This window comes from Apteryx mantelli, chromosome 2 (assembly GCF_036417845.1).
Source record: "Apteryx mantelli isolate bAptMan1 chromosome 2, bAptMan1.hap1, whole genome shotgun sequence".
Lineage (NCBI taxonomy): Eukaryota > Metazoa > Chordata > Aves > Apterygiformes > Apterygidae > Apteryx > Apteryx mantelli.
The window spans coordinates 25,450,428-25,478,214 of NC_089979.1; the positions used below are offsets into that span (position 1 = coordinate 25,450,428).

The 27,787-nt window shown below is 42.7% G+C and overlaps 1 protein-coding gene across 1 annotated transcript in view; it reads right to left on the minus strand.

Annotated features, from left to right (window-relative positions):
• Positions 1 to 252: 252 nt before the first annotated feature.
• The window catches only part of NIPAL2 (NIPA like domain containing 2), a 60,006-nt gene continuing 32,471 nt past the window's right edge, over positions 253 to 27,787 (minus strand). The window contains exons 4-11 of the mRNA XM_013941938.2: positions 23,290 to 23,349; positions 20,013 to 20,134; positions 12,990 to 13,086; positions 8,537 to 8,672; positions 6,004 to 6,092; positions 4,236 to 4,299; positions 2,804 to 2,898; positions 253 to 2,483 (exon numbers count right to left, since the gene is read on the minus strand). Of these exons, the coding sequence (XP_013797392.1) occupies positions 2,389 to 2,483; positions 2,804 to 2,898; positions 4,236 to 4,299; positions 6,004 to 6,092; positions 8,537 to 8,672; positions 12,990 to 13,086; positions 20,013 to 20,134; positions 23,290 to 23,349 (758 nt within the window). The 3' untranslated portion in view covers positions 253 to 2,388. The remainder of the gene's footprint in view (positions 2,484 to 2,803; positions 2,899 to 4,235; positions 4,300 to 6,003; positions 6,093 to 8,536; positions 8,673 to 12,989; positions 13,087 to 20,012; positions 20,135 to 23,289; positions 23,350 to 27,787) is intronic.

Sequence of the window (27,787 nt, forward strand, 5' to 3'; positions counted from 1 at the left end):
AACTCACTATTGAAGAAAAGGGTTCCAGGGACATTTTTGTATTCCAGTGAAAAGGATTTTCTTTTAGCAACCATTTGTCTGTGGTGTTTGCAACCTAAATATTACAAGCACAATCTGAAAATGACATTGATTGATTAGAAATTGATTCTTAAAACAAAACATGTCCCCTTCTTTGCATAGCAATAATGAAATCTGATCGCAGAGTTTTCTGGCCCTGTAATATATTAATTGGAACGTGTCCACATCTCAAAATCAAGCTAAATGACAATTTTTAATTGCATATAATTCCTGCTGAAGTTTTGCTCCATAAATTAATTTAAATTACATTCAGGTTTACAGAAAACATTTTAACCCATATAATCTTTGTATAAACCCACTGGGAGAAAAAAGTGGCATTCAAGAAGAATTACAGTAGTTTAAAATAAATAATAGCTTTTGCCATAGATTTTTGCATGCAATTTCCTACTTTAAAGAGAAAATCCTATGCCTGGTAATCCTTATTGTCTCCTCCAGCCCTTCCAAATCATGGAAACAAATTTCAGAAAGATGCTCAAGACCAATAATTTAAAAAAGAAACAAGAACAAATCCTTTTATCCTCTTGTTTCCTAGGTCATAGAAAGAAAAACTATAAGCCTCCCATTTCCATCTTGAGCACACACTTTCACTTGAGAATTAGAAAGTGGCTTAAATCTGAGCTGCAAAAGAAAGATGGAGGCATGCCTTTATTCCCTGGAGAAAGCATACCAAAAAACTCTGCATTTTTTATTTTAAGCTTTAGAAACTTGAACTTCTGCTTCCCTTAAACTGCAAGAGGGGAGAGGAAGGCCATGACCAGGCAGCTGGTAAGGTGCAGACGCTGAATCTTGTCCTGTGCCAGCTGGAAAAGATCCAAGTCAAAAAACAAATTCACAACCCCACCAAGGCCTGCTATTGGGACACTGCTGCATAGGAAGAGCTACAGTTCTATGGATATTTCTTAGTATTTGAAACCAAACCATCTTACTGCTCTTTTGCTGCACTTACTTTAAAATGAAATAATTGCTTGAAAAACAAGGAGGTGTCATTTCATCATACCCCGCTGAAATGAAATACACACTGCACATGGCCTGTATCCATTACTGCAGATTAAGTCCAACCTAAAAGAAGTATTTTGTCCGAGACTTAAAGGCTAGTACTGAGCCCTTTTCCCGAGCACTTTTGCTCATTCCTGCAGCCAAGTGTGTGAGCTGGCACGCAGGCAGGGGCGCTCAGCGCGGTCCAGCAGGGCCAGGTGGACCCGGCATTAATGCCCAGAAGCAATTTCTTGCCGGAGGCTGGGGCCGAGGCACACGGAGGCCTCACTGCCTGCCAGACCGAAACACAGCTATTGCTGTGGTTCCCATCGCTGTCGGCTCTTCGAGTGCAGAGAAGCTACCATTTATGAAGGAAAATTTATACAGTTACCAAGACTTTGTGATCCTGTTTTTTCCAGCCATGCCTCGTGCAGGAGCACCATAGATTTAGGAAGGGGGTGGGACTGGCCCTGTGTCCTCTGCTTTTCTCTTTCAGAAGTATCTTTGCAAAAGACACCAAGGGAGGGAGCCTGGCTCCCCATTTCCTCTGGAGAACTTGGCACCCTCTTCACTAAAAAATTGTTTCCCTGAAAACAGATGCTAAGCCTCAGGCTAGACTATACTAACACAGTTTCTCCTCGGTTCAGCCCAGTGCACAAGACTCTTCTGGGAAGCTATAAAATGTCAAGCACTGTTCCCTAACTCTGCCTTGGCTAAGCCACCTCACCGGTGTGTGCATGTGCGCGTGCACCTACATTTCTCATGAGTCTGATGAAGCAAGAAGCAAGTCGGGACTTTCCCACTATACATAAATTAAAATACATTGTGTATACATGTTTATGTATACTGCATACATGCACACAGTTTTTGACTGTTAAATAGAAAACAGAAAGGATCAGATTTTTAAAGGTATTAGACATACAGCAGAATACTTTAAGTCACTTATGAAAATTCTCCTAATTTCCCATCTTTGTCTTTAAGCATCTAAGCACATCTGGGGGTTTTCAAAAGCAAATTTTAAAAATCCTGTTTTGTGCCTATTTGCATTTCTGGGCAATTAAAACTAAAAATAGCTCCAAATCATCACTAAGAGACATTTATAGCAGGAGAATGTTCAGTTTCATTAACACTTATTAGTTCTTCTTAAAGCTTCCTTTATCTTCATAACACACTTGGGACAGTCAGGGGATAAATTAAGTAGGATTAAATAATACTATGACACATCGACATACAGGAATACAATAGACACTTGAATATGTCCAACGAAAAGGTGCTCCTGATCCTTGTTCCAGCGGTGTTCCTCTTGTTAACTGGAAAGTAAGGTGTTTTCTTCTTTCAGCTTTGAGGTTTCCCCAAGTCGTCTTCATTATTCAAAGTGCCATAGCACAAATGGTGGGAATCTGGCTGTATTTTGCCTGTCACTTTTTGTCCTAAGGAATGGGGGTGAGGGAAGGGAAAAACAACAACTCTATGAAAAATTTTAATAAAACAAATCCCCCACCAATCCATCATTTCAGCATTCTTTGCTCCAGTAATCATTGTTTTCACTTGACTGGTTGTAACAATAGCTTGGAAAAAGTCTGAAAAATTCTTTGAAAAATCTCTTGGGAACAGAAATAGAAATTAAGGGTACAGTATATTTATTAAATATGATTAGAGAACATTCCTGACTCAATTCTCCCAGGTCATCCCATTATCTGCTATCTCATTTTTAAACAGAGAGACAGAAAAAAGAAAAAACCCTACTCACCAGGAATATGTCCACAGTCAATATAAGGAATTTGTAAATGTTCCTCTTTTTTATTTCTTGTAATTAAAAATACACCAAGGAAAGAGAGGAGACACCTGCAAAAAACAGTGACATAGTATAATTAGGGACAATAATTGCATCTGAGATGAGGATTTCTTTCCATGTTTCTTTTTCAAGGACTTCCAAACCTGAGCTGCTCAGCTTATAAGTAAAGAAACTTTTATTCCTGGCAGCTCTATAAATTCAACTCGGGCTCCCTGTCAGTCTAGTTTTTGCCTCCTGAAGCTTTATTATCAGTACCAAGGGCTCTGCAAACAAAATTACACTTTCCATGACATAGGAACCAAATGTCTGTGAGCGTGAGACCACAACATTTGAATCCTTGAGCACATCTTCACAGAGTGTCTGAACTAGCATTTTAGCACTTCCAATTTCATTAGCAACTCAGTCTCATTACAGATGGTCAACATCTCTGTTGTTTTTCTCATTTGACTGTGTCTCAGGGGCAAGCTGTAAGCCAGGAGCAATGAGAAACTGCTATGCTTGGATAAATCTGTCCACTCTATGTTGGACACACAGTCACTACTTCCTGCCTGCCAAATACATGGATTGAATTTGCTCATCTCCATTTTCTGTTGCTTTTTTTGCAGTCAAACAACATAGTAGTTCTGTGCATCTACTCCAGTCTGACTGCAGGAGAAGAAGATGCCTGTAGTTGTCGGTCCCATTTATTTGACAGCAGTAGGAAGACACATGACCAAGAGTTCAGGGAGATGCATTTAACTATCACATGCCCATTATCAGATAACTTTTACCTGTCCCCTGAATTGTTACTATGCTGGTGGCCAGCAGAAGATTTCTGCTCTTGCTTAGCACTTTGGTTGCACTTCTTCAAACATTTACTGTTAGCAGCTTCTTAGCATGCTCTGAACTTTTCAGCAGGCATGCCATGTCTTCCTGAGCACATGAAAATGGGGGAGAGGTATTACAGTACCGCCTTGCAGGCAAGCAACTCATGCATCTGCCCGCAGCTAATGGCAGCAGAGAACAGCTGGACACGCAAGTGGAAGGTAATGTGGAAGGACATTTCTCGCAGTCGTAAAAGTCTCCTCTATAACATGATCTTTGGGGGAGAGCAGTGATCTGTCCTTCCTTCAGGAAGAACACATGCTGCTAGTTTTTCATTCCATCATGGGATTAGTAGTTCATAAGTGTCTCAAATTTTTACATATTTGGATTTAAAAACAGGCCTCCAAACCCCCATAGCACTGATATTAATCTTTCCTTTAATGTTTTTTATCCTACTGTAATGGCTATTCCATAATACTTTAATAACAAGATGGGTTTCTTCTTACTGAGAAAAGAAGGCACTCCACAAAGCAATATTGTTCCAATACAAGCTTTAGTGCAGATTTTCAGCTGATACACTTACCCGAACAGAAACATGAACACACTCAGCAAAGCTGCACTTTGGAATTCCTGATAAAATATGACCCCTGGAATGTGACAGAAACAAGAGTTGCAGATCTTGACTGGATTCCAAGTGATATGAATTACAGCTGGGAGGGTCAGGAGCAGTGTCATGCTCAAATGGAGCAAAAAAATCCCAAATATGGTATTAATACACATTATGGGGGGGGTTCACATTACATGTCCATATTCTATTATGTAGGCTTTCTCAGGATACTGTATGGGACTGGAGAAGAATTAGTTTATCAGGCTGGAGCGCTTGCTGTTATTAACTGCACAGATGCAGGTATTTTTTGCATTGTCAGCAACAGTTTTTACACAGGTCAGACTCGAGGTCTTATTCACAAGCAGAGTCATACCAGTAGAGCTAACAGGTTCTTCATGGATTTAGTTAAGCCACTCCAGCAGGCCATCTTAGCTCCAATTAAGAACAGGTTTTAGATAACTAGCAGTGTCACTGATATTTAAACCAAGTTAAGGGCTCCAGCAGCCAAGTTTGCCAAATCTTTCTGGCTGAAGGGATCACTAACTCTTTCTGGTCACCCCTTCTCTAGGAATTAGCACTTCTGCAGTGGTGGTGACAGAACCAGATGCGTATCTGGATCTCAGCTGCCCCAATTCACAGCCAAATGTGTGAGATTTAAACCACTGAGGAGCATAGTTTTGCTTAGAAACATCAGAGTGTGAACTGGAGCAGCTGAAGAGTGAATGTATCTTCAAAGGCTGCAACTAGGGATGGGGGAATCACTAAAGAAGGTACCTTCTGAAAGTACCCCAGCAAGATTCAGCAGAGCTCGTTCTTCTGAGCCCTACACTGGTTTAACTAACCTGGTGCAAATGCATGTGTATCCAGTCTCAAAGCTATTAAGCTGTTCCTGAATAGGTACTTGATCTTTTTAGGAGGCACAAGGCCAAATTCTCCATATGGTCACAAGAATGCAACCCCCTCTTGGCCAAAGTCTCCTCTCAGTCACAAAATGTAGGTCTCTGACACAGGTGCTGAGACAATCTGTGCATGAAGCTAACTCCCCTTCTCATTAACGGCAGCTCTGCATGAGAAACTCCTGCACAGCAATGACAGGAAAGCCCCCAGTGTGTGTTAAAATGAGTCATAAATGTTATAACAACAAGATCATTTTGGCTCATTGCTGATACAGCATCTTAGTCCTCCTCCCTGCTCATGTTCTTACACTGTGCACCATTTCCAAGATTTGCAGTTGCTCTTTAACAACACTGAGTTCAAAGTTCTCAGCCAGAATAAAATGTTAAATGCTTAAAAGGTTTTCAGAGTCATTTTATTTCCTTCACTTAACCTAGAATTCCACCTTCTGAAACTGAATATACACTAACTACTATGAAACACAGCTGGTTGTCATTTGAGTAGTTTGCCAGGCTGTTAAAATTACTCTGCCAGTTCGGATATGGAGAGGCTGGTGTGCACATGGTAAATGCATTTACTGGATGTGAAGATGAGGCTAGGACAAATGCAGGTATTTCCAATAAGCCAGGAAGGCACAGTAAACTGTACATAGCAAAAGCTAGAATTTGATTATTTTTATTTTGCTTCAAAGGTTATGAACTTACTCATTTTTCAGAACTTAAACACCTGTCAAATAAGAAAAAGTTCTTCTGGTGGAGACAAACATGACTGGTTTGTGTTTCTGTCAGAGGTGATAATTCAAGCTTGATCCTTAGAAAATCATTCTGGAGACAGAAGGCCAGAAACAAACCTGAAATGATGGCACTGGTTGTGGTGAACACAAAATTAACGGGCACAACTGCTCTCGCTTCATACAGCTCCATTGCTTGATTCAAGAACCTGGAAGACAAGGGTTATTGCACCTCGTAGCTACAGGAAGTTCTTGCCGCTTCAAGAAAGTCTATGCAATTTAATGTAAGTTTAATAATAAGTCTGACTGTTTCTCACCACAATATTAAATAGCCCTGGACTAATGGGTAACCATATCGAATCGGCTGCTGGGTTTGACTGCAGAGTACAAACAGGACAAAGCCAGAAGGTTGGAGGGGATTCCTCTGGCCATGGGCTATCATTTGAAAGTCCCTACTGAAGCCCTGCCAGAAGAATGTTGTCTGACACAGATAAGGGAGGAAAGCTAGGGTGTCACTGCCTGTGGTCTGCCTCAGTTCCTGGAAGCTATGCTGCCTGCAAGCAGCCAGGGTCAAGTTGCTCTAATTTAAACAGGTCGTGTAAGGGTATACTTCCAGCATGGTTAGACATGTGAGTCCTTGTAGGAACAGTTCCACTTTGCTGAAGTCCACATTGCTGCCTCTTTGCTGCTGCTGCTCAAGCCAACTCGGTTAAAATACACATTTGTATGTTTATCCACGCAATCACACCCCAGCTTACGGGGGGCATACTCTGTCTTGCCAGGAAAGTCCGGGAAGGTGGCTCCAAGCCTGTGCTCCTGGAAGCTCTGGAAGCTCTGTGTTGTGCTTCTCAGAAAGGCAACACAAAACCTCACCAGAATCATCAGCAAGATGCAGGACCACATGAGCATACACTGAGCACAAACCCACAGGACCAAGATGCTGGTGAGCAGGTCATGGAGCAGCCCTCATGGTCTGCATCAACTGACGAAAAAAGCAAATGAACCCACTTGTAAGAAGAACAGTGCTATCAACCTCTACTCCTAAGGAGATGAATCATGAGTGTGAACCCTGGGATGCATGAGCAGATATTGTGTTAAACCAGCAATGCATTTCAAACAGACAGAGAAAAATCAAGAGACTGCGGAGTGTATTCAAAACCTATAAAAAGAACCATGTTTAAATGTTTCACTGGTACAATATATGTGAACAGTAAAAATCCAAGACTGGATCTGTTTTAGCCATTAAAGTAATTGCATGGTTATTTTAGCAACTGTTGAACAGTCTCCATGGTGCTTTAAAAGTAAAGAAATCCTACATATCCACAGGATAGTCAGGATTTTGAAGTCATTGAAAACACCTCATTATTTTCTCCCATTTGCAACAAACTTGGTCACGGGGACTAAAACAGAGATACCAAGGCCCAGCATTGAATCCAGGAGGATGTTGCAGCATGGGCTGTTCTGAGCTAACACATGACAGTTAAATAAAACAAGAGAGAAAGCAAAATAAAATGAAAAATCTAGACTGAAAGCACTGTCTCCTATAGAAAATGTGCCCAATGGAGAAGAGAGGAAGAGACACTGAGCCCAGGGAATGAAATGGGCACATTTCACTTCTGTTCTAATTCTGACCCAGCAAAAGAAAGAAAGAAAAGAAAACCTGGCAAGAAGGAGAAGTTAATTTGGGAGCTTCCTATTTACTAAACTTTTATTTCCTATTTTAAATGGCCTGAGCTGTTCTTCCAGTGAAGACAAGCTGGATGTAAATCACTCTCTAATCTCTTGCAGGGGAGTTCCTGAGTCAGCCATGGAGAGTCACTGCATAATAACACATGGACTTCCTGAGTCCACATGGGAATGATATGTTCTGCCATGAGAAAGCTGGGTTGGCTCTTCTACCGGAAAATAATCATGCAAGTAAACACTCAGGCTCAGACTGGAGCAGTCTAGATGAGATTATTGAATGATGCTATCAGTACCTGAAGCAGAGGGACCGGCAATAAGGGAACGGACACTCCGTTCAGCTGCAAGCAATATTTTACCATGCTGCCACCCGCAGCAATCTGCAAAGGCAGCATGAAACAATCACTTAACAGGCTAGAGGCCAGCAGGGAAAACCCCATGTCCCCTGCTCACCAAAAGTTAACTGTTTCCTAAAGAGGCACAGACATACAGGGTAACAAAGCTCAACAGGCAGATTTAAAAGAAGTGGGGAGAAAGTAGGGGTAAATTCTCTTCTTCAGCTTGTTGAGTGACATAAGCCAGGAAAAAGAGGTGTGTAATGAGGGTATATGTGGCTGTTTGATTATTCAGCAATGAAGGTTTTTAAAAGTAGCAGCAAAAAGCATCAGGAACATAACTTTCTTTTAATAAGTTCAAAACCTGTGGCAAAACTAAAACTGAATTTGGAAAAACTGCATATGAGTTGATAATGAAAGGAGGTAGCACCTTGTGTAATTAATCAATTACAAACTGAGAAATAAAGTCTAAATATACAATATAATCAACTGCAGGCAATTCATGCATCTGTCAACGCTCTGTCAGGAATTTGTTGCATTTAACTGTAATTTGTATCTAGAGTCAATAACAGTACTGAACAAAACTGACAGATAAATGGGTACAAAGGTTAGCAGATTAGTAGAAACTCACTTACTTGACTTGGAAAGCACAAGTAGCTGCCATTAAAACACACATGATATAGAAAACAGGATAAGTAAGCTGCATTTTACCCTTCACAGAGTGTGTTATCATGCTGGCCACAGCCTTTACAGCAATGACAGTCAGTGATGCTGAAAGAGAAAGGGAGAGATTAGCAGGGCAGCATCCGCAGCAAGTGCCTCAGAGTGTCAGCGAGGGAGGACGACCTGCCAGGTCGCATCCAAAGGACTCTCTAGTCTGAAGAGAGACTGAAGTAGAGTTTCGATGCCTAAATCAAAACACATGAATTTATAAACCCTTGATAAGCTACTGCCTAAGCTCAGAGTGACATTATCTCCCCGCGTGCTTTATTGTTTTGCTTTGAAGTTCCTCTGGCATTGAGGTCTGCAACCCTGCATCTACCCAGGATTTCCCCATTTTCACTAGAGTAGGTCAGGTTGGAGTTTATTTTATATGTAGGCCTCATAAAATCCTGCAAGGTAGGACTCTGTGCATGTGTGTGTGTATGAGAGAGAGAGAAGCTGAACTTAGGCTGAGGAAAAAGCTGAATCCATTTCCCACTTTTGCGCATACAGCCTAGACACTGAACTATCAGACCGAAGGGGAACCACAGCCCCCACATCTTCCAGACATATTTTATTTAGTCCCAGCTGCTAATTTGGAGCCCATGTTGTATTATTCAGGAGAGGGTCTGAGGCATCTCATTATCTGTTTGAAGCCTCTGGACATCTCCTTAGCAGCCTGTATGTGATACTGGCAGCCTAAAGGTTTAAAATAAATCCTCACCCTCAGGATTTCTTTGCTGAGTAAGGAGTTGGTGAAAGGTGGACAGAGCTGACGCTTTGGGTCCCATCACAAGGCACCGACCTCCCCCCATGAGCTATAAACAGTGTCAAGGCAACTAACACAGGGGTCTGCATTTCTTTCCAGGGACCAGGATCTTCAAACCATGACTGGATTTAGCTCACAAACAGAATATTTAAGTAGTGCATTTTCAATCCATTTAGCTATTGTCATTCCTTCACTACAAAATGAATCCTGTTTAAAAGACAGCAGGCAAAGATTTTTGTATACGTCGCCAGTCCAGAGAAGTCTTGCAACACACATCATTTAGAAAAGAGGCTGATGTTTCAACTATGAATCTAGTTCAACTAGATTTCCTTTTGGAATGTGCTCTTCATTTGTTGAATCTAAACTAAGTAGGTTGTGATTACTCAAGTAAAATGTAACAAATTCAAAACAAAGTAAGAATAATAAGAAGAGTCAGAGTGTAGAGAAGATCTTAAAAGAAAGGTAATTAATCATCAGGAACACAGTCCCTCAGCTGGGATCCAGCTTCTTCCAGAGCTTAGGAGTGTTCGATTTCAGTTTTCTGATTCATCCTAGTGTAGATGCAAAACTCAGATTGGCAAGGAGATCTGCACTTTCCAAAGAGGAATGGGAGAAAGGTGGGGGAAGAAGGAAGGATTCAGGTCTGGGGATTTAATTCCAAGCATTTTTCTTGTAGCTATTCCAGAAGTTCAGAGGGAGTTTAAGAACTGCATGCATCTCATAATGATCCTGTTCACAGTCATGAAATACTGCTTTAATGGCAACCTTTGCTCATCGTCAGCATTTCACTTCTTGTACCATAATTGAAATAGGTGGAGTTGTTTAACAAAGTAGTACTCAAAGTGAGCAGAGTTTGCCAAATTCTAGACTGCGGTGATGCTAATGATATGAGAAAAGCCAAAAAATACCCCCAAATCCCAACAAGCAGCCTACATAATGATTGAGAGTTGTACTGTAAGATGGCAGAGTTATTATCTTAAAATAATATTTACAAGTGAAAACTGGTACTTTGAATTGTCCAACTGAGAGCAAGATTTCAGAAGAATTGTTTCTGATGACAGGGCAGTTTCCATCTCCTACAATTTTAACACATCAGAAAAGAAAGCGTAAGTGTTTTGTTTTTGTTTTTTTTTTCCGAAAAGCGAAATGTTCTTTTAGTTCAAATAGCCCTGGAATAGGTTTTGAAACCTAGGAAATGATTTTGCTGTCTCTGATAAAATGACCTCCCCCAAGCTCATGTGACAAATTATGTCACTGTCCAGCTGTTAGAGCAGGAAGCTCAGAAATCCCACTTTAATCTGAATTTTTTCCCCTGAATTTATGATAACTCCCAGTATATACATGAGGTAAGATAGTTCTCACCAAATCAACTTGCAGACTTGTACTAAGCAAAATGTTTGCAGATTTTACGATCGCTTCTGTATTTTCTTCATAATGAAAGTAGGTCTCATTGTATCCAATGAGACACAAAGGTTGCATCATCTTTAGAAAAGCTTTTCTACATTTCATTTATATCCTCTTCCAGGACCTTATCAGTGCAGATATTAGAAAAGGCAGAAATTCCCCTCCACAAGATGTCACAGAGAATTTTCTGCAGAGAGCCCCCAAACCTTGGCCACCAGTCCTGTAGCCAGGGCCCTCCGAGGGCTGTTAATGTGTCAGACGGTGGAGAGCAAAGCTGCTGGGCCTTCTCTCAGCCCTTGTGAACCAGCAAAGCTCCCCAAGACTTTGCTCAGCAGAAGGGTCAGAGACCAAACAGAAGACTAAAAGTAGTTTTGTGGGGGGCTGCCAGGCACCAGGATGGCTGCAGTAACTGGAGCCAGCCACAGTTCTGGATTTCCTGCTCGAGGGAAATGTCAGTATTTCAAAAGTTCCCATGAAGCAGAATTTGTTTGTTTGTGTCTTTTTTAATAGAGTAGAAATAATGACACATTATTTCTGAAGCTGCATATGTTCACCAAAACCTCAGCAGCCACTAACTGAAATTGTGACTTTTTGGTTGATTTCAACCTGACCACCAAATACAGTTAGTTTCTGCTGGGGAATCCAAGGGTTAGGAGCACGCCACCCGTCCCTTTGCCACTGGGGGTGTCCAAGCTCCCAGACTCCACAGTGAAACTCGCAGCCCAGCCTGCGCAGCCAGGTGGCTGAGCTCCCTCAGACTGTGGGTCTGCTGTAGACCAGGGCAGCCCTCATAGTGAGTCTGCCCAAAACTGCAGCAGTCAGGAGTGGAAACCCATCCCGTTGCTAGGCTTCCCACTATGCAGCAAGGAGCCTGGAATTGCTCGGGAGTGCTCAGCTTTTCCTGCTCCTGGTGGCAGAGCCAGAAACTGGGAGCAGTTCAGGTGAGCTCTCCCAAAGCTCCCAGGCTCCACATGAGGATCTGAGACCTGGTCAAACTCACACATCCTACACTCTCCTGCAAACCAAGAGCAGTCAAACACTTAGGCCCAAGACTCAGGGCTCTTAATTCTCTGTCTCATGTGGAGAGTATGGAAAGCCCTCAAGGCTCACATAGAGCTACAGATCTTAATGTTCCTGATGCTGGGGAATTTAAGTGGGTGGACTGTCCCGAAATGGTAGATATGAAAGTCGAAGCTTATCAGCTGGGTAAGAAACCAGGCAAGGATCTGGCAGAATCCAACCAACAAATCTACAAGAGTTTTTCACCTTCAATTAAATCCAAATTGTGTAACTGGCAAACTCCACTGAAACTCTGTTTTATCAAAACATTTCTGACCAGCTCCATCATAAACATGTTTTATAAGTCTTTGCAAGTTGATACATGTACCCACTGACCTCAAAGGAAATTGGATTGATTTCAGTGGCACAGTTTCAGCCCCTTTCACCTCAACCAAAGAAATATGGTGTCCTGTGAGGGTTTCTGTGCAGAACTGAGAAGACAAAGATGGGAGAAGATGTGGAGTGGTAATAAATTCTTAATATATACCTGCAAGCAATAGAACTTTGCAGATAACCTCCTGCCTTTTTTCAAAATTGGTTCAAATCTGACTTTATTAGAAGCTGCCTCAGAAAATGATATTTCCTTGTTTCTCTGGATATTGATTATTTTTGACAGCAACATTAATCAGAACACAAACTTCAATGGTCCACTGAATTCTTCTTATGCTTCTGAAAAGGTGGTGAAGCACAAGAAGTCACATATGCAGACAGTCATAGGTAATTCAACGAAAAGTTTCCAGAAAGTCACACTGTAGCACTGCATATACTTACAAAGTGCTTACAAGGTCTTCAGTTGCTCTGTTTTAAATTACAGATTTTCACAGCTAGCCTGCTCTCCAAATGACATATCAAACAGACTCAGTAATCCTCAATCCCAGGATCTAAACATAAAGTGTTATTTTAAAAGGCTTCAACAGCTTATTCATTTAAGCAAATCTGTAAATGGAAATAGTCCTAGCAATAAACACAGAAACTATGCTTAATAATTGGCTTTTCTCTTCAAAAAGGGACCACAGTAAAATCATGTAAATGTTTTACGGATTCTCCTTCAGCACACAACTTTGAAATGGCCCTGATCTGAACAAGTAGGGGAGACTGAGTGACAAGGAATTATCAAGCAACAGACAGCATCGTTAAAGTGAATATGTTCTTACCCAGTAGTGCTACCATCATTAACAAAACCACGATGTGCTTCACAGCCTTTCTTTTGTAAAAATAGAGGAGAATGCAGAATATGATTATTTCTAAGATCTGGAAGTAAAAAGGAAGAAAATTAGAGCTGTTAAATTACATAATAAATCCTTCATTCAAAGTCTTTTAGGTGTCACATTCATCTACTCTGCTCTAACAGTTCAAAGGAGAATTACTCTATTAAGCATCTTTGACTAAAAAGTAACCTTATCACCAGTCAGCTGAGTTATCAAGCAATTGTTCTCGTATATCTTTTGTATTGTAGAGAAAGTTAACTTTAAGCATTTATTCTTTCTTTATTTTTTCTTTTTGCTCATCTATTTTCTCATTGGTAGCATTAAGAAGACGTTTTTAATGTGACAGCAAAGTTACCCACGTTTGCTAGAAATAAGTCTTATAGAAACTCCATGTTTACAGTCCCTACAGAGTGCAGCACTTACCTGGAGGAATGGCCATCTCTCCTTCTAGCAATGGTTTTCTAGTGTCCACCCCTGTGGCATGCAAGCTCACTTTTTGCCACCCTCTTTGCCCTTCTCCCTGACCCTAACCAAAAAAATCTTTAACACTGTCTTTTTGTTCAAACCTGCTGCCACACATCATAGTACGAGGGAAAGCATTTATTTCGTGTGGTGGTTTTCAAATCACAGGCTACCTGTCAGAAGAGTACCTGGAAAAGCTCTGCAACACACTAGCAGATCGTGCTGCAGGACATCCACAGTTGCCGAAGCAGCTTTACTTACACTGTACACAGTCCAAATTTGCTCCCTCAATAACATCTGACAGCTCAATGACTGACAGTTAAATTTACTGAATTGCTATTAATATGTCTCCTTGCAGATTCCCTTAGTAACTCTTGCTTTTTGTGCAGTGCCATTTCAGCAGCAGCGGCTCAGCAGAAGCTCCCTGCTATTACCAGCTATGGAAGTCACCACTAGACCTCGCTCTGGGCTGAAAAGCCAGGCAAGTGAGACGGCTCCGGGGAGCAATAGAGTCTGCCAGGCTGGCAGACAGCAGCCCATCTCCAAACAAATATTCATTCTACTCTCATTTTACCTGAAAAGATGACTGAGAGGGAAGAAGGCAGGTTACCGGCCTGCCTCCTACCAGGGTCCTGCTGTGGCCCTCAAAACCCTCCTGATGAAGACCAGGTCAAGGAGAGTACTCAGGTGGTGCAGCTGTGGCTCTACGGCTGTGGCTCTGCAGCTGCTTTCTGTGATCACCCCTGCAGCTGTGGCCGAGGTAACTTTTGCCAGTGATGCCTGGGAGGTGGGAAGCCCAGGAAGCAAGGGCACGCCATGGTGACACCGCTCCAGCTGCACTCAGCTCAGGGAGAGGCTGAGGACAACCTATCTGCACATGACAGAAACACCATGGCCTCCTCCTTCCCCTGCGTACGACTCTGGAGGCTGGCCTGTACATGTGACGACCTCTGTGTGTCCTCCCAGGTCTGATCCTGCAAATATCACATGCAACCATGGAAAGCCCAGGTATCTGGAATGGGGACCCAATCATGGCCATAACCAGGAGGGCAGGGTGGCAGGTGACTGACCTCCTGCAAAACCCATTGAACTTCTGCCCTCACCCTCCCTCCCACCTCAACTGGTACCTGCTAACCAGCTCCAGGCTTCTACATCCTCAGCATCTTGAAAGCACAGATATTCTCCCTCCTACCCAAGGCATAAGGCAGTAGCTCAAATCCCCCTTATACCCACAGAAAACAACAAGTGCCAGAGCCAAAGAAGCTTCTGTGAAGCCCAGGAGGCTGGTGGAAATGGGGATGATGGGGATCTCTGCACTGAGAGATGCTCAGAAGCCCAGTAGCTTTAGAGGCTGCATGAAGAAAGAGAAGTTTATGTGTGCATGTCAAGATGCAATCAAATGGGGAAAATAAAAAAGACAGAAGAGGAGATTGTCCTCATTACTGAATTTGATTCTTCTCAATTTTTTACTAAAGAAACAAATCCTAGAAAAACCTTATTTCTCTCTCTCTTTGGTTCCATCACCATGTTACTATTTTATGTTTTTTAATGCCACTCCACTCTTAGCCCAACAATAGCCATAAGGCAGCACTGGAATCAAAAAGGTCTGTGTGTTGAGCTGATAAAATTTCAAAAGAAACAACTGAACAGTTAGCAGCAATGGTTATATAATGTAACATAGCCAATTTCTCACCTTGGAGAAAGAGCACACCAGGAAAGGAGTCATCTGCTACAGTCAGCTACTAAATTTCTCTATCACACTAATGAACCCCCAACTTAGTAGTGTTCAAAAATATTAGCAGAACATAATTATGCTTTAATTAATTTTTGATTTACCTTCATAATTATCCTTTGCTCCCAAAGACAACCAAAAGGCAATTGCATCTCAGAACATTACTGATAACACTGATTTAGCTTTTATATCACATTTCTTAAAAAAATCCCAAGGAAACCAACAATCACAAGATTTAAAAAAAGCATACTATTTTCTGCAAACATGCGGTATTTAAAAAATATTTTGCTATTAGTTAAACAAATGCATTTCTGGGCTAATAATCTTTGCAATCTATTATGGAGTGCTGGTCTCATCTCCCCTCATAATGACTTCCCTTCCCACCATACTAGCACCCAGGGGTGAAAGCTGGGACACTGTATGATAGAAAAGAGGCTTTTGCTCCAATCTTGCACAAACTAACTTCACCAGCTTCCCCAGGTTTATTCAACAGTGTAATAGTGGGTACATCCAAATTAGGAAACAAGGTAGGAGTCATATTAGGAGCTGCAGACATGTGAGGCCACCCTGGCCTCCCCATGGAAAACTAGGGCAGTGTCTTGAGGGAACTCAAGGAGAGGAGAAGTAAAGGCAGCAGCTTTGCTGTTCATACCACTGGCAAACACATCTTAGGGCTAGAGGGGAATATCATGTTATCAGGCTGCAGCTACAACAGACTTCAAATTGCTTCAGTTGCTATTTTGACAGTGAACAATTGCTAACAGAATGGAAGAAAGCTGTGCTAAGTAAACATGCTCCATATGAAAAGGTGCCCAGGCTAAGAAAGAAATTCCGGAGGTTTCACAGGTATCCTCTTCCTTGATGCACCAGGTCAGGACAGGCATACAGGATGCTGTGACAGGGACAGGGCCATAGCACTGGGTGAGAGAGCAGTGTGGGACCTACTCCCCCACCGTGTGACCCAAGCACCCTTCACCTCTCCCAGACCCACTGAGCAGTTGTCACAGAGCAGGACAGAGACTGCATCCCATGTGCATAAACCTGTGAGACAGCCCTACTGCAGGCAGCAGTTGTACTTCAGGTATTGACCTGTTTTATATCACCTGGACATTCTTAACAGATCCCATCGTAGCACATAAAGGGAAGCACCGTTGTCTACGCGGTCACTTAGATTTCAAACGAGACAAGAACAATCTTCCACAAAACAGGCCCAGGGAAAATCGCTCGTCCAGGGCACTGCTGGATCTGCTGAAATGCTGTCTCCTGCCACCTCCAGCATGCTGCATGCTCTGGCACGTCACCATGACCTCCAAGAGCAGAAGGGAGCGCCGAGCACCACCAATCTCGACTGATCCACGTTTGCCACTGCTAGCTCCGTGCATCAGCCCTCCATCAGAACCCTGTCATCAGTTCTTCTTTTGCTAAAGAGCTACCACAAAACTCTATTGTGGTCTCTCTCTGCTTAAAAGCAAACCAACCCACCAAAAAAACCTGTGTCTGAAAGTAAACAGCCAAGCAAAACTGCCAAAGGAACATAAAGGAGTCCCTGACAACAGGCTCCGGAAGGGGCAGGCAGGTCTGCATGCTTGGCTGGGGCCACCTCCTGGGAAAGCCTGTAAGAGCAGTGGTGGTACGTGGCCAAGGACAGGCAGTCCTGAGGACGCACCTGCAGAGAAAGCTGATGTTTGCTTTTGATGGCTGTCATTTAACTTTACTCAGCTCTGCCAAGTCTCGCACACTGAGCATGAAATTCAGCCAATTAGCACTCACCTCATGCTCCCCAGCAGCCAAACTATTCTTCCTGTATTTGTGGTGCCACGGTTCTCTGCCACTCAGTGACCCACCAGCAGGTCACCTTTAGCCACTAGGCAAGGGAGAGGCCATGGCACTGAGCCACATGGCAAGCAGAGTGCGTGGCTCTAACAGGATCCCACACAGAAGGGCATCCTTCTGGGGTGCCCCAGCTGTTGCCTACGATTGTGTCCTGAGCACTACCCAAAATGGTGCCCTCTCATAGCTGATAGTTGTGGCAGTGTTAAATACAAATGCCAGGAATGGGAAGTGTTTAGATTAGCTCAGCTTCAGGTATTCTGTTTAGAAGAACTGAAGGAACTTGATCTGCTTAACAATCATTTTTGCTATTACAACTAATCTGTGCTGAAGTCCCTTCAAGCCCACATCTCATCAAGATTTTTATATTCATGATGTTTTCCATGTTTCTAAGCATTACCAGAAGGCACCAGATCAAAATACCACAGTCTCCCTCAACTGTTTTTCTAGGACATAACAGCAGCATAGGGATCAATGAACCAGGAGCCTTCTTCTAGGTCTTCCAGGCACTTTGAAGGAAAAACAGAAATTCTCTGAACCTGATTTTACAGAGATTAAATATTAACAACCCAATGTTCTTCTGTTTAGGGAAACCTAAGAGCTTCATCATAATTGATGTCCTCTGTAGTGACTAAAAATGAACCTAAGCAAAAGAGAAAAAAACAAGATAGGATAGTCATTCTTGCTCAGACATGATTATGTTACTGCAAAGGCTCAGGAAGTGACTCAAAGTTGCCTCATGTGGCAACTTCAGGCTATTTTTTGCAGACCTCCTCTGATGCCAGTGGAGTGCCACGTGGGCATGGTTTATCACCCACACAGAACACTTTGTACCATTGGGGCTTTATATTTTTCAGCAGACCTCACATTGGGGCTACTTTTAGAAAGTTGGACTGCATTATACTGCTGTACTGTCTCCTCTCTCTATATATTTATACTGGAAACTCTGCAGCTTCTGCTGTGCTTTTTATATCTCAGCAGCCAACCTGTGCTAGGCGTTTTACAAACAAATATGAAGAGCTAGTTCCCTGCCCAGAGAGAATGTTTACAGCAGGATTTGTCTTAACTTCCAGCAGCATGCCAGCCTAATCAGGCTGGTATTGGAAGTCTTTTGTGGAGCCTTTCTCATCCCCTTCTTCTTTGAACACAAAGCTCAAAACAAATGAATCCAGGAAGCAGAAGGAACAAATCAAGCAATGTGTTGAATGACAATAGAGTCAACAAGACTTCCTGCATAGTTGGTCCTTCCCTGTAGCCCATGCTGTACCTGCAGAATTGGATGCTGGCTGAGGCCGGGGAAAGCGAGAAGAAGAGAAAGTCTAGGGGTTTCCTACCACCGCCTTATAGTCTCTCCTAGGAAGAATAAAGCAGTTTTCCTAGGTATTCAACTGTGTTCTTATGACCTTTTCCAGAAACAAAGTCAAAGATGTCTTCAGATGGGGAAGAGCCATTCTCCAGCAACCTGTTGGTTTTGAGAAAATGTGGGCTTCTGGACACCATCTCAAACTCCAACACCATCTGGCACAGAAATTTCTGATGCCACCAGGAGTGGATGGGGAACTTCCTCCCCCCCGCCATCTCTACACAGAAGGTGACACAGTAATTTAAAAATACTATTTAAAATACCAGGCTTTTTGTATTACCTACAGGTGGAACAGCATGGTAAAGGGGATATTCACTAGAGAGAAGGTCCTCCAGCACCAACTTAGTCTCCTGTCCTGAATCACCTCCTAAAGGAGTCCCTCTCCCTCTGCTGATTACTGTACAGAGATTTGCTGAAGCTCTTGCTGAGGCTGAAGTTAACCCTTGCGAGTACCCCAACCCCCTCCTCCCCCCACCCAAAAACCCTAGAGAGGCCTTCAGAAGCCTCTCTACTGCCTGAGTGAAAGTGCATGTTATGATGTAGGGAGCATGATCATTAATTTATTCCACTGAGCTGTATCTTTGAGGAGATTTGAAAATGTACAAAAAAACTGAGCATGAGAATCAATATTTTTTAGTGTTAACTTGTACTTTCTGCTTAACCAGTAGCATCACGAATAGTAAAGGTGTATTTAATGCCTGAAGGCTTGCTCAAAGATTAAGATCCTTAAACTGTCTACTCTAGAAGTAGCTTTCTAACTGAACTTCCTACTGAGAAAAGCCTGGGCACTAATAATGTAGCTGAAGTGAGGCACTTTACTGGGAAAAAGTAACATTTCTGAAGCTCACATACTGCATCTTCTATATTCAACTGAAGGAACAAATATTCAGCATTCTAGAGGGAGAGAGAGAAATTCCTCCTACTCACTCTGGTCTTGATTGTGATGCTAATTAGATGCATCAAAGAAGAAGGATGGGGTTTGAAGTTTGTATACAGATACTTTCAAATCAAATCGGTATTTTTGCATTTGAATTCAAACTCAGGTCCAGGTTAACAGTAGGCGGCAGTGAAGCAGGCAGTCTCTCCACATCTCTACTCCATACAAAGCTCATTTTGGCCAGGCTCAGCAATGTGAGGATAAAACAGAGTGGTAGGAAGACTAAAGCACGACCAGAAGGATACATAGCCTAATTTTCAAAAGCACAATTCTATCACATTCCAGAAAAACACTATAATTTAGATGTACATGCAGACAGTGTGGCATGAACACATACGTAGCAAGCATTACCAGTGCCAATACTTAGTCTTTCCCTCAAGTCCACTAAAAAATAAAATCTTTTCTTTCTCATCAGTCTTGCACAACTGTGACTTTCCCTTGGCACATAGCTTGAAAGACATCTTTTGGTTCAGCAGATTTTCAGCTTGGGGACTGGGTGACCCAAGGACTTGCTCTCTTTCCTATGAAAACCGCACAGGGAGCAATTTATCTTCCAGAACAAGTTTCAGACACTAATTCATAATGTTGCAAAAAGTCCAAGAACCCCAGTTATTCTAATTTAAGAACTGTAATTGAGATACTCACCGCATATATCACAAAAGGCCAGCTCACTAAGTAATTCTGTACTTTCTTTGCTGTGAGCTCTTGGGGTACATTTGGAGTGAAAGTCACCAACAGGTATGTTCCTGCTACTGCCAGCGTTCCTCCTTTAAAGAAAAGGCAGGTTACTTTGGTAATACGCATAATCATGACTGTCCTTGCTCTCCAGCTCATTTGGAAATAGCTTATAGCAGAAAATTTTAGTCCATTTAATCAGATCAGGACTTAGGAAATTGTATTCTTATCTAGTATAATTTTTAATTAACACTCAAAGGATTCTGGAAATACGGAAAAAAGCTGTCAGTAAAGCCTCATGAATTAGGGCTCCAATTCAGCAACACGTTTTCAGATATTCTTGATTCTAATACCAAGTGCATGACAAAGGAGAATCAATCCTCTGTATTTCTCATAGGCACAAAGCAGATCACATAAACTCATCCTAAACTGAAAGAACAAGTTGTTTATTGAGGCAGACAGCTAGATCATTAAACAGTGCAAATAAATACAGCTCTTCTGAAGTCAGTGTGACCACAGAGATCTACACCAGCTATGGACCTGTCCTTGAAACTTTAAGCATAACAGATATATTCCAGTCCAATGCTTATGTGAAGCTGTCATGAAGCCAACATTTTGGCCACTCCCTGTTGTATTTGCAGACCTATGAACTGTTTTATAAAAGGTTGAATTGCAAGAGACTGTTCAGCCATCAGGTTCTCGGGGCCCCTTTTCAAGGTCAAACTTGCCTTATTGTGCTTTTAATAAAAATCTGGAAGTTCTGCCTTGTGGTCGGCCAGCTGACAAACACAGATGTTCATGGAGGTATCTAGATACAAGTGAGCCGATCATGAGCTCATAAACTGTATTGGATTAAATAAGATATTAGCTAATCAATTTTTTTTCAAGTAATCTTTAAAAATTCTTGGCAAACCTATATATCAGTATGGAATACAAGGCTTAGGAATACAAAACAAAGCACATCCGGAGGACTTTGCTGGCACTGCTATCACACACAGTTCCTTTGGAAAAGCAAAACTGTTCTATATTTATGTGCTTGCAAAAACATCACCATATTTCCCATCATACAGCTCATTCCTATGGAATGTAGCAACATTGTTAAATCCTTCTTGCAAAGTCTAACCCACAGAAATAAAATAAATCAGTGCTGAAAACTACTTAAAGCAACACACAATGTATAAGACCATAAGGGAAACATGATCAGTCGGGGGGGGGGTGGGGAGGGGGGGGCAGTTTTTGAATATAGCAGCTGAGCTGGCAAACTTGGATCCCAAACCTAAATAAATGTTATATAGTATTCCTGGAACAATACTGAACAGATCTCTCCAAAGAGAGAGGGGAGAGCAGTGGATGGTGTCTCCCTTGACTTCAGCAAGGGTTTTGACACTGTCTCCCATAACATCCTCATAGACAAGCTCAGGAAGTGTGGGCTAGATGAGTGGACAGTGAGGTGGACTGAGAACTGGCTGAATGGCAGAGCTCAGAGGGTTGTGATCAGCGGCGCAGAGTCTAGTTGGAGGCCTGTAGCTAGCGGTGTCCCCCAGGGGTCAGTACTGGGTCCAGTCTTGTTCAACTTCTTCATCAATGACCTGGATGAAGGGACAGAGCGCACCCTCAGCAAGTTTGCTGACGATACAAAACTGGGAGGAGTGGCTGATACACCAGAGGGCTGTGCTGCCATTCAGAGGGACCTGGACAGGCTGGAGAGGTGGGCGGAGAGGAACCTCATGAAGTTCAACAAAGGCAAGTGCAGGGTCCTGCACCTGGGGAGGAATAACCCCATGCACCAGTACAGGTTGGGGGTTGACGTGCTGGAAAGCAGCTCTGCGGAGAAGGACCTGGGAGTGCTGGTGGACACCAAGTTAAGCATGAGGCAGCAATGTGCCCTTGTGGCCAAGAAGGCCAATGGTGTCCTGGGGTGCATCAGGAAGAGTGGTGCCAGCAGGTCGAGGGAGGTGATCCTTCCCCTCTACTCAGCACTGGTGAGGCCACATCTGGAGTACTGTGTCCAGTGCTGGGCTCCCCAGTACAAGAGGGATGTGGCACTACTGGAGCAAGTCCAGCAAAGGGCTACTAAGATGATTAGGGGACTGGAGCATCTCTCTTATGAGGAAAGGCTGAGAGAGCTGGGCCTGTTTAGCCTAGAGAAGAGAAGGCTGAGAGGAGATCTTATTAACATGTACAAGTATCTTAAGGGAGTGTGTCAAGAGGATGGGACCAGACTCTTTCAGTGGTGCCGAGCGACAGGACGCGAGGCAATGGGCACAAACTGAAACACAGACACTTCCATCTGAACATGAGGAAAACCTTTTTCACTGTGAGGGTGACAGAGCACTGGAACAGGTTGCCCAGAGAGGTTGTGGAGTCTCCTTCTCTGGAGATATTCAAAAGCCACCTGGACACGATCCTGTGCAATGTGCTCTAGGTGACCCTGGTGGAGCAGGGGGGTTGGACTAGATGATCTCCAGAGGTCCCTTCCAACCTCAGCGATTCTGTGATTCTGTAAAGCATTCATGAGAACAGCTGGAATGTCCTTGTTATAGTATCAAAAATCAAGCCTAGTTATGTTAGGAACCCCACAGTAATAGCAGGCACCCCATAGCATCAGGCGTACTATCCCAGCTGAGATAGTTTGGTGTAAAGTCCAAACCCTGAAATCTGCTTGTCTTTCACTATTAATATGTTCAAGCAGGGCAGTTTTGACACGCAACAAAAATCTTGGATGCAGACAAAAAGCTGACATGCTCTTACAGAAAAGACCATGTTTCCCAACAAAACGCTCATCAACACGATTATTTGTTCTTTGAAGTGACAAAATTAGTACCAAAAGGGAGGTTGTCATTTTTAATTGAGCTTCAATTTTTGTGCAATATCCATGCAGAAAGAAAAAAATCTTCTATTTAAATGAATAATTCAAAGATCCTATTGTTTTTATTAAAATTGCTTTGTACTTATGAAGATAAAACTAAATACATCCTCAGAGGCAAAAATAGACAATGAAAATAAATCTGAGCAATAAGGACACATAAGGAACGAGTTATAAGAGAGGAGGATTTGGGTGTGCAATCTTTCTCATACTCATTGAAGATTCTTCTTCTTTTTGTCACTTCCTCCCAATTTTGAAATTATCTGCCTCAAAACACTTGCTCAGGGAAGTGGGAGTGTGAAGGTGTGTGTGGGGGGGCTGCATGAGAGCTTGCTAAGCATATGGCAGTACACATGCCCATATTAGCAAATGCTTACTTACCCAATATATCAGCAGCCTTCATCGTCTCCTTTTGGAATAAGACAGAAATAAATGCACTACCTAGAACAGAGATATAAAGATGTCTTTTATATTTGATAGAATATCAAGTGCTATAGCAAAAAGCTGACTTGGGCGAAGTATAAATATGTCTCATGGCTGCAGCTGTCATACTATATTGTGGTATAAGAGGACAGGAGTCCATCCTGGAAACCAACTGACTCTCAGGTTTTGTAGCATCTTAAATGCACCCAGTAGGCTCTTGCCTGGTTGAAGGGATGCAATACTCTGCCCGTCTCCCACACAGACACTGCTTTAACTGCCCTGGTTTAGTCATATGTGAAAATCTTAGGAAACCTGGGCACTGGTCAGCCCTACTGTTCCACTCTCCATTTTTCTGTGAACTCAACTATATGGACTTGCTCAAGGCAAATTGCCTTGCAGAGGGGTAAAATTCTGCTTCCTTAAGTATTAGAGGCTTATAAGTAAAGTAATAGATGTACAACCCAGAGGAAGAAAGCCGCTGCAAAAGCGTAATAGTTAGTACGAGCTAAGAGACTGGTCATGATGTCTGTAAACAAGCGGGTGGAGGAACTCACATGTGTACCATAGTGGTAGCACTGCCCACAGCTTTCTAGAGTGACTTGTAATGAGGAGGGAGAAAAATGGAAGTGAGCACTAGAAATGACCTCCTGTTTCCTGGCTGTCAGCTCGTTCACTTGTCCAGCCCTCGTATTGTCCCTTGTGCCTCCTCCTAACCCTGCCTCCTCTGGAAAGGCAGCAGTTGGTGAGCAGAAGTAGTGATCAAGATGGGATGTGTGGCAAGCAACTCAGTGTGAACATGTGCTGAAGAGGAAAGAAGGGGTTTGGACTTAAGATGGATGGGACTGTTGGCCAACCAGGGGAGATGCCTCTATTCCAGCATACATTAGAGCAGCTACCTCTAATGAGATGAGAAAGAGGCTGAAATGCTCCTGTGTAAAAGAAATGATGGAAGACCTTTAGGAAAGGTGCATCAGTAATGCTAGATCCATTTGGAAACATCAAAGACCTCTCTGCCCGGGAGGGATAGTGAAGGAACACATTGAACCTAAATCATGGGATGGTGTTTTAAGAGCTCTGTTCCTGCCTACAGCATGAACTTCTTGGTTTATTCTTCAAACAGCAATTTAAACTTTTTGTGGCTGTCCTTGCCGAGTAGCTCTATTGTTCTGATGGAAAAGTTAATTTGTGGTTAGCTAGGAGATGTATCCTATCAAGACATAAACATATCAAGACATAAACAGAGATCTGGAATTCAGAATCATGTCTGTGTTACACCATCAGTAGAAAATCAGACATAGCATAAATCATAAATTTAAGCTGTATGAAGAGTAATGGAGATCTGTCCAAATGAATAGAAGTAATTAAAGAAACTTTAACTGAAAATGCTTCACTGAAAGTAAGCTACTTAAGTGATATGGTTTTTCTTATACAATGTTACAGTGATAACTTTACTGAGGAAAGACACTGGTATCCAGGCAACACTGGTACAACCAGAGCTACCTAACTTTAGAAAAGAAAGAGGATAAAAATCAGGAAAGGAGCAGCAGCCACCCTAGTAGGAGCAGGAATGAATTACTGCTCTGTCTCGCTATCATCATAACTCTCAAATGCCATCTCAGACCACCCACCCAGGCAGTCACCATAATGAGAAAGACCTGTTGCTTAATGAACAGATGCCTCAGTGATTTTTGGTTTTTGAGTCCATGCTCTTGTCAGCAGTGTTAATAAATACACTAAACTGAAGATGAGAAGAACGCAAGACTTGACCCTGCTATGTGCTGAGCATCTCCTGGGAAGTACTGGCTGCTTGTTCCTCTGATGAACTGACAGAAAGCTAAGAGACACCAGTGTCTTCTGGGAGAGGATAACAGATTTTAGTCAATGATCCTTCAACTCACAAGAATAAGGTTTCACACAGGTGTTTCCATTGGCCTTATGTGGGATTTTCACATGCAATGGTCCCAGCTTATTACAAGTCTTATAACAATTATGGTGAGATCACATCTTACCAAACCTTAGATATCTTCAACAGAGTACCTATATCTAAGCTTGTTGTTAGGACTCTCAGTGTGTTCAGTGGACATCTAGTAAATGTAATTTAGGGTTCAATTTTAGTGCTAGCATCCTATTTGGGATGAGACCCCAAATTCTCCTAGTTCTCTGGAGATAATAAGGCAATCTAAGGTAATCACAACCTCTGAAGATAGCGATGGGCACAGGGGGGGGCCATAAGATCTCCAGAATGCATCCAGATAATGAAAATTGTCATTCAGTCTGTCATCCACTTTAATAATACATTCAAATGTGGCAAGCTCTTTCTCCAGAGATGGCTGGTAATGCACAAGAGATCATGAGCTTAACAGAATATATGTATAATTAATGGTCTTTATGATGTGTAATATGTAGAGCAGTCCAAAAATAGAAGCAGTTTTAAGAACACATATTAGGGCCATCTGGGATGGGAGGAATTGGCAGAAGCTGATATAGGGGGAGGTGCAACAAGAAAGGGAGGAGAGCGAAACCCAGGAGAGTCTTTGAACAGAAAAGGTAACTGTCCCTGTGGACAAGCCACCAAGGCTTCATGCATGGAAGTGAAGAGTAAATCAAGAGCAGTATATCTGAGTGAAAGAACAGAGAACAGTTACATAGAACTGAGAGAGGACATACACTGCAGCCTGACAAAGACTGGCAATTACCTTCAGGACTAAATTTTAAGCAAGTTGCTGTAGCACAGCCAAGACAGCACCTTGTTATTATACATTGCCTAAATTTTATTTTTTGCTTGTAACTTTCTGTTTTTAAGCTTTGTAAATTTGATTTTTAAATCATCTTTTATGCTCTGCAATTCGCAGAGTCAGACTGAGCCAGGGTAAATCAGAGAAACCAAAGGCAGATCATCTCCATGTAGAGAGCAGCTCTCTAGAAGTGATGGGATGGAGGACAAGGGGTTATAAAGGGACCCTGGGAGACCCAGGAGCGCAGGCTGGTGCTTGCTTGCCTTGCCATCTGCAGGGTCTGACATTTTCCCCAGATGGCAAAGAGAAATGGCAGGGAGCAAAGTGCATCCCCAGACCCCAGAAGAGAAATGCGGAGCCCTCACAGCTGCTCTGCCCTGCTCTTTAAGGCTCCAACCCACAGTCTCAGGTCGGTCTAGCCGCTTAAGACGTTAAGTCCTCCAGAAAAGGCAGTTTAAGCCAATATGCTAGAGTGCAAACACTTCCCCCCACATTTCTTCTGTGGCGTGGTGGCTCCCTGCTTTGAGTCAGGTTTGGATTAGGGGCCTCCTGAGGTCCCTTCCAGCCTGAATTATCCTATGACTGGATGAACCCATGGCAGAAGAGTAAGTGGGCAGCCAGTGACCACAGCTAGGCACACCAGATATATGAGTCAGAGCCCTTCCTACGTCCCTGATTCATCTCCTCAAAGCAGCCCTGCTGAAAAGCTCATGCTCAGCTCCCCAGACCCTCTGCGCCTTCCCCACACTGTCTCTCACAGCACAGGCAAGGTGTCTCCATCTCCCAACCACCTTGCCTCAGCACCAGGGACTTCATACCCTTGCGCTTCACCCCAACCAGCTTCCTCCTCACCTGACTGAGGTGGCCTGTGTCTAACTTCCTTCCACCCAAACCCAAATTTCTCCTTCCCCACACCAGGGTCCTCTCATTCCCCCTCTGTCATGGGAGCCACATGCATCCTTCTCCTCCACCGTTACTACTGATGTGGAAAGTAAATCACTGAACATCATGTTCAACTCTACGGGTGAATAGACCGAGGAAGGGGGAAATTGCTGGGCTGAAAGGTATCAATGTGCCTTTGCAAATGTTCATTTGTTTGCCTGTTTCTTTTTTAAAAAGCTATAGACAGTTTCAGAGATTGAGATCTGTGCCCAAGTGAGAAATATTCTCTGATTTTTTTTTTAATTGGTCAGCAATAGAATTAAAAAATACAGTAATGCAGAAGAAATTGTGTCAAAGTGTAAGCTGTCAGGAGCTTGGCAATAAAACAAGCAATTTATAATTATCTTAAAATCTCATTGGTTTTGAGCCACTGGTTTGGGAATACCACACAGGCACAGCTCTGTCTGAGTTGTTAGCCTGTATGTCACTGAGGCAAGGACAGCATCCCTATTCGTTTGAGAAGACTTGTCTGAGAAGACTTTCAGACATTCAAAACATTTTTGGCTTTTTAACTAATTATTAAGCTAAAACTTTCAAAAATAGGCACAGATCCTACTCCTACTGAAACCTTGCTAGATCAAGAGCAGGACAGAAAATTTTGGGAGACTTTCTGTTAAGTATTGAACACTACAGAACCAAGCCTGGACAAAAGAGGACTGCACAAGTTAAAACACACCCTAAAGAAATCTTTGCATTCATTTCTTGTCTTGGGTGCATGATGCTTATATCAATATCCACAAACTGAGAAGTAAATAGGCCTGTAAAATATCTGTATCTGT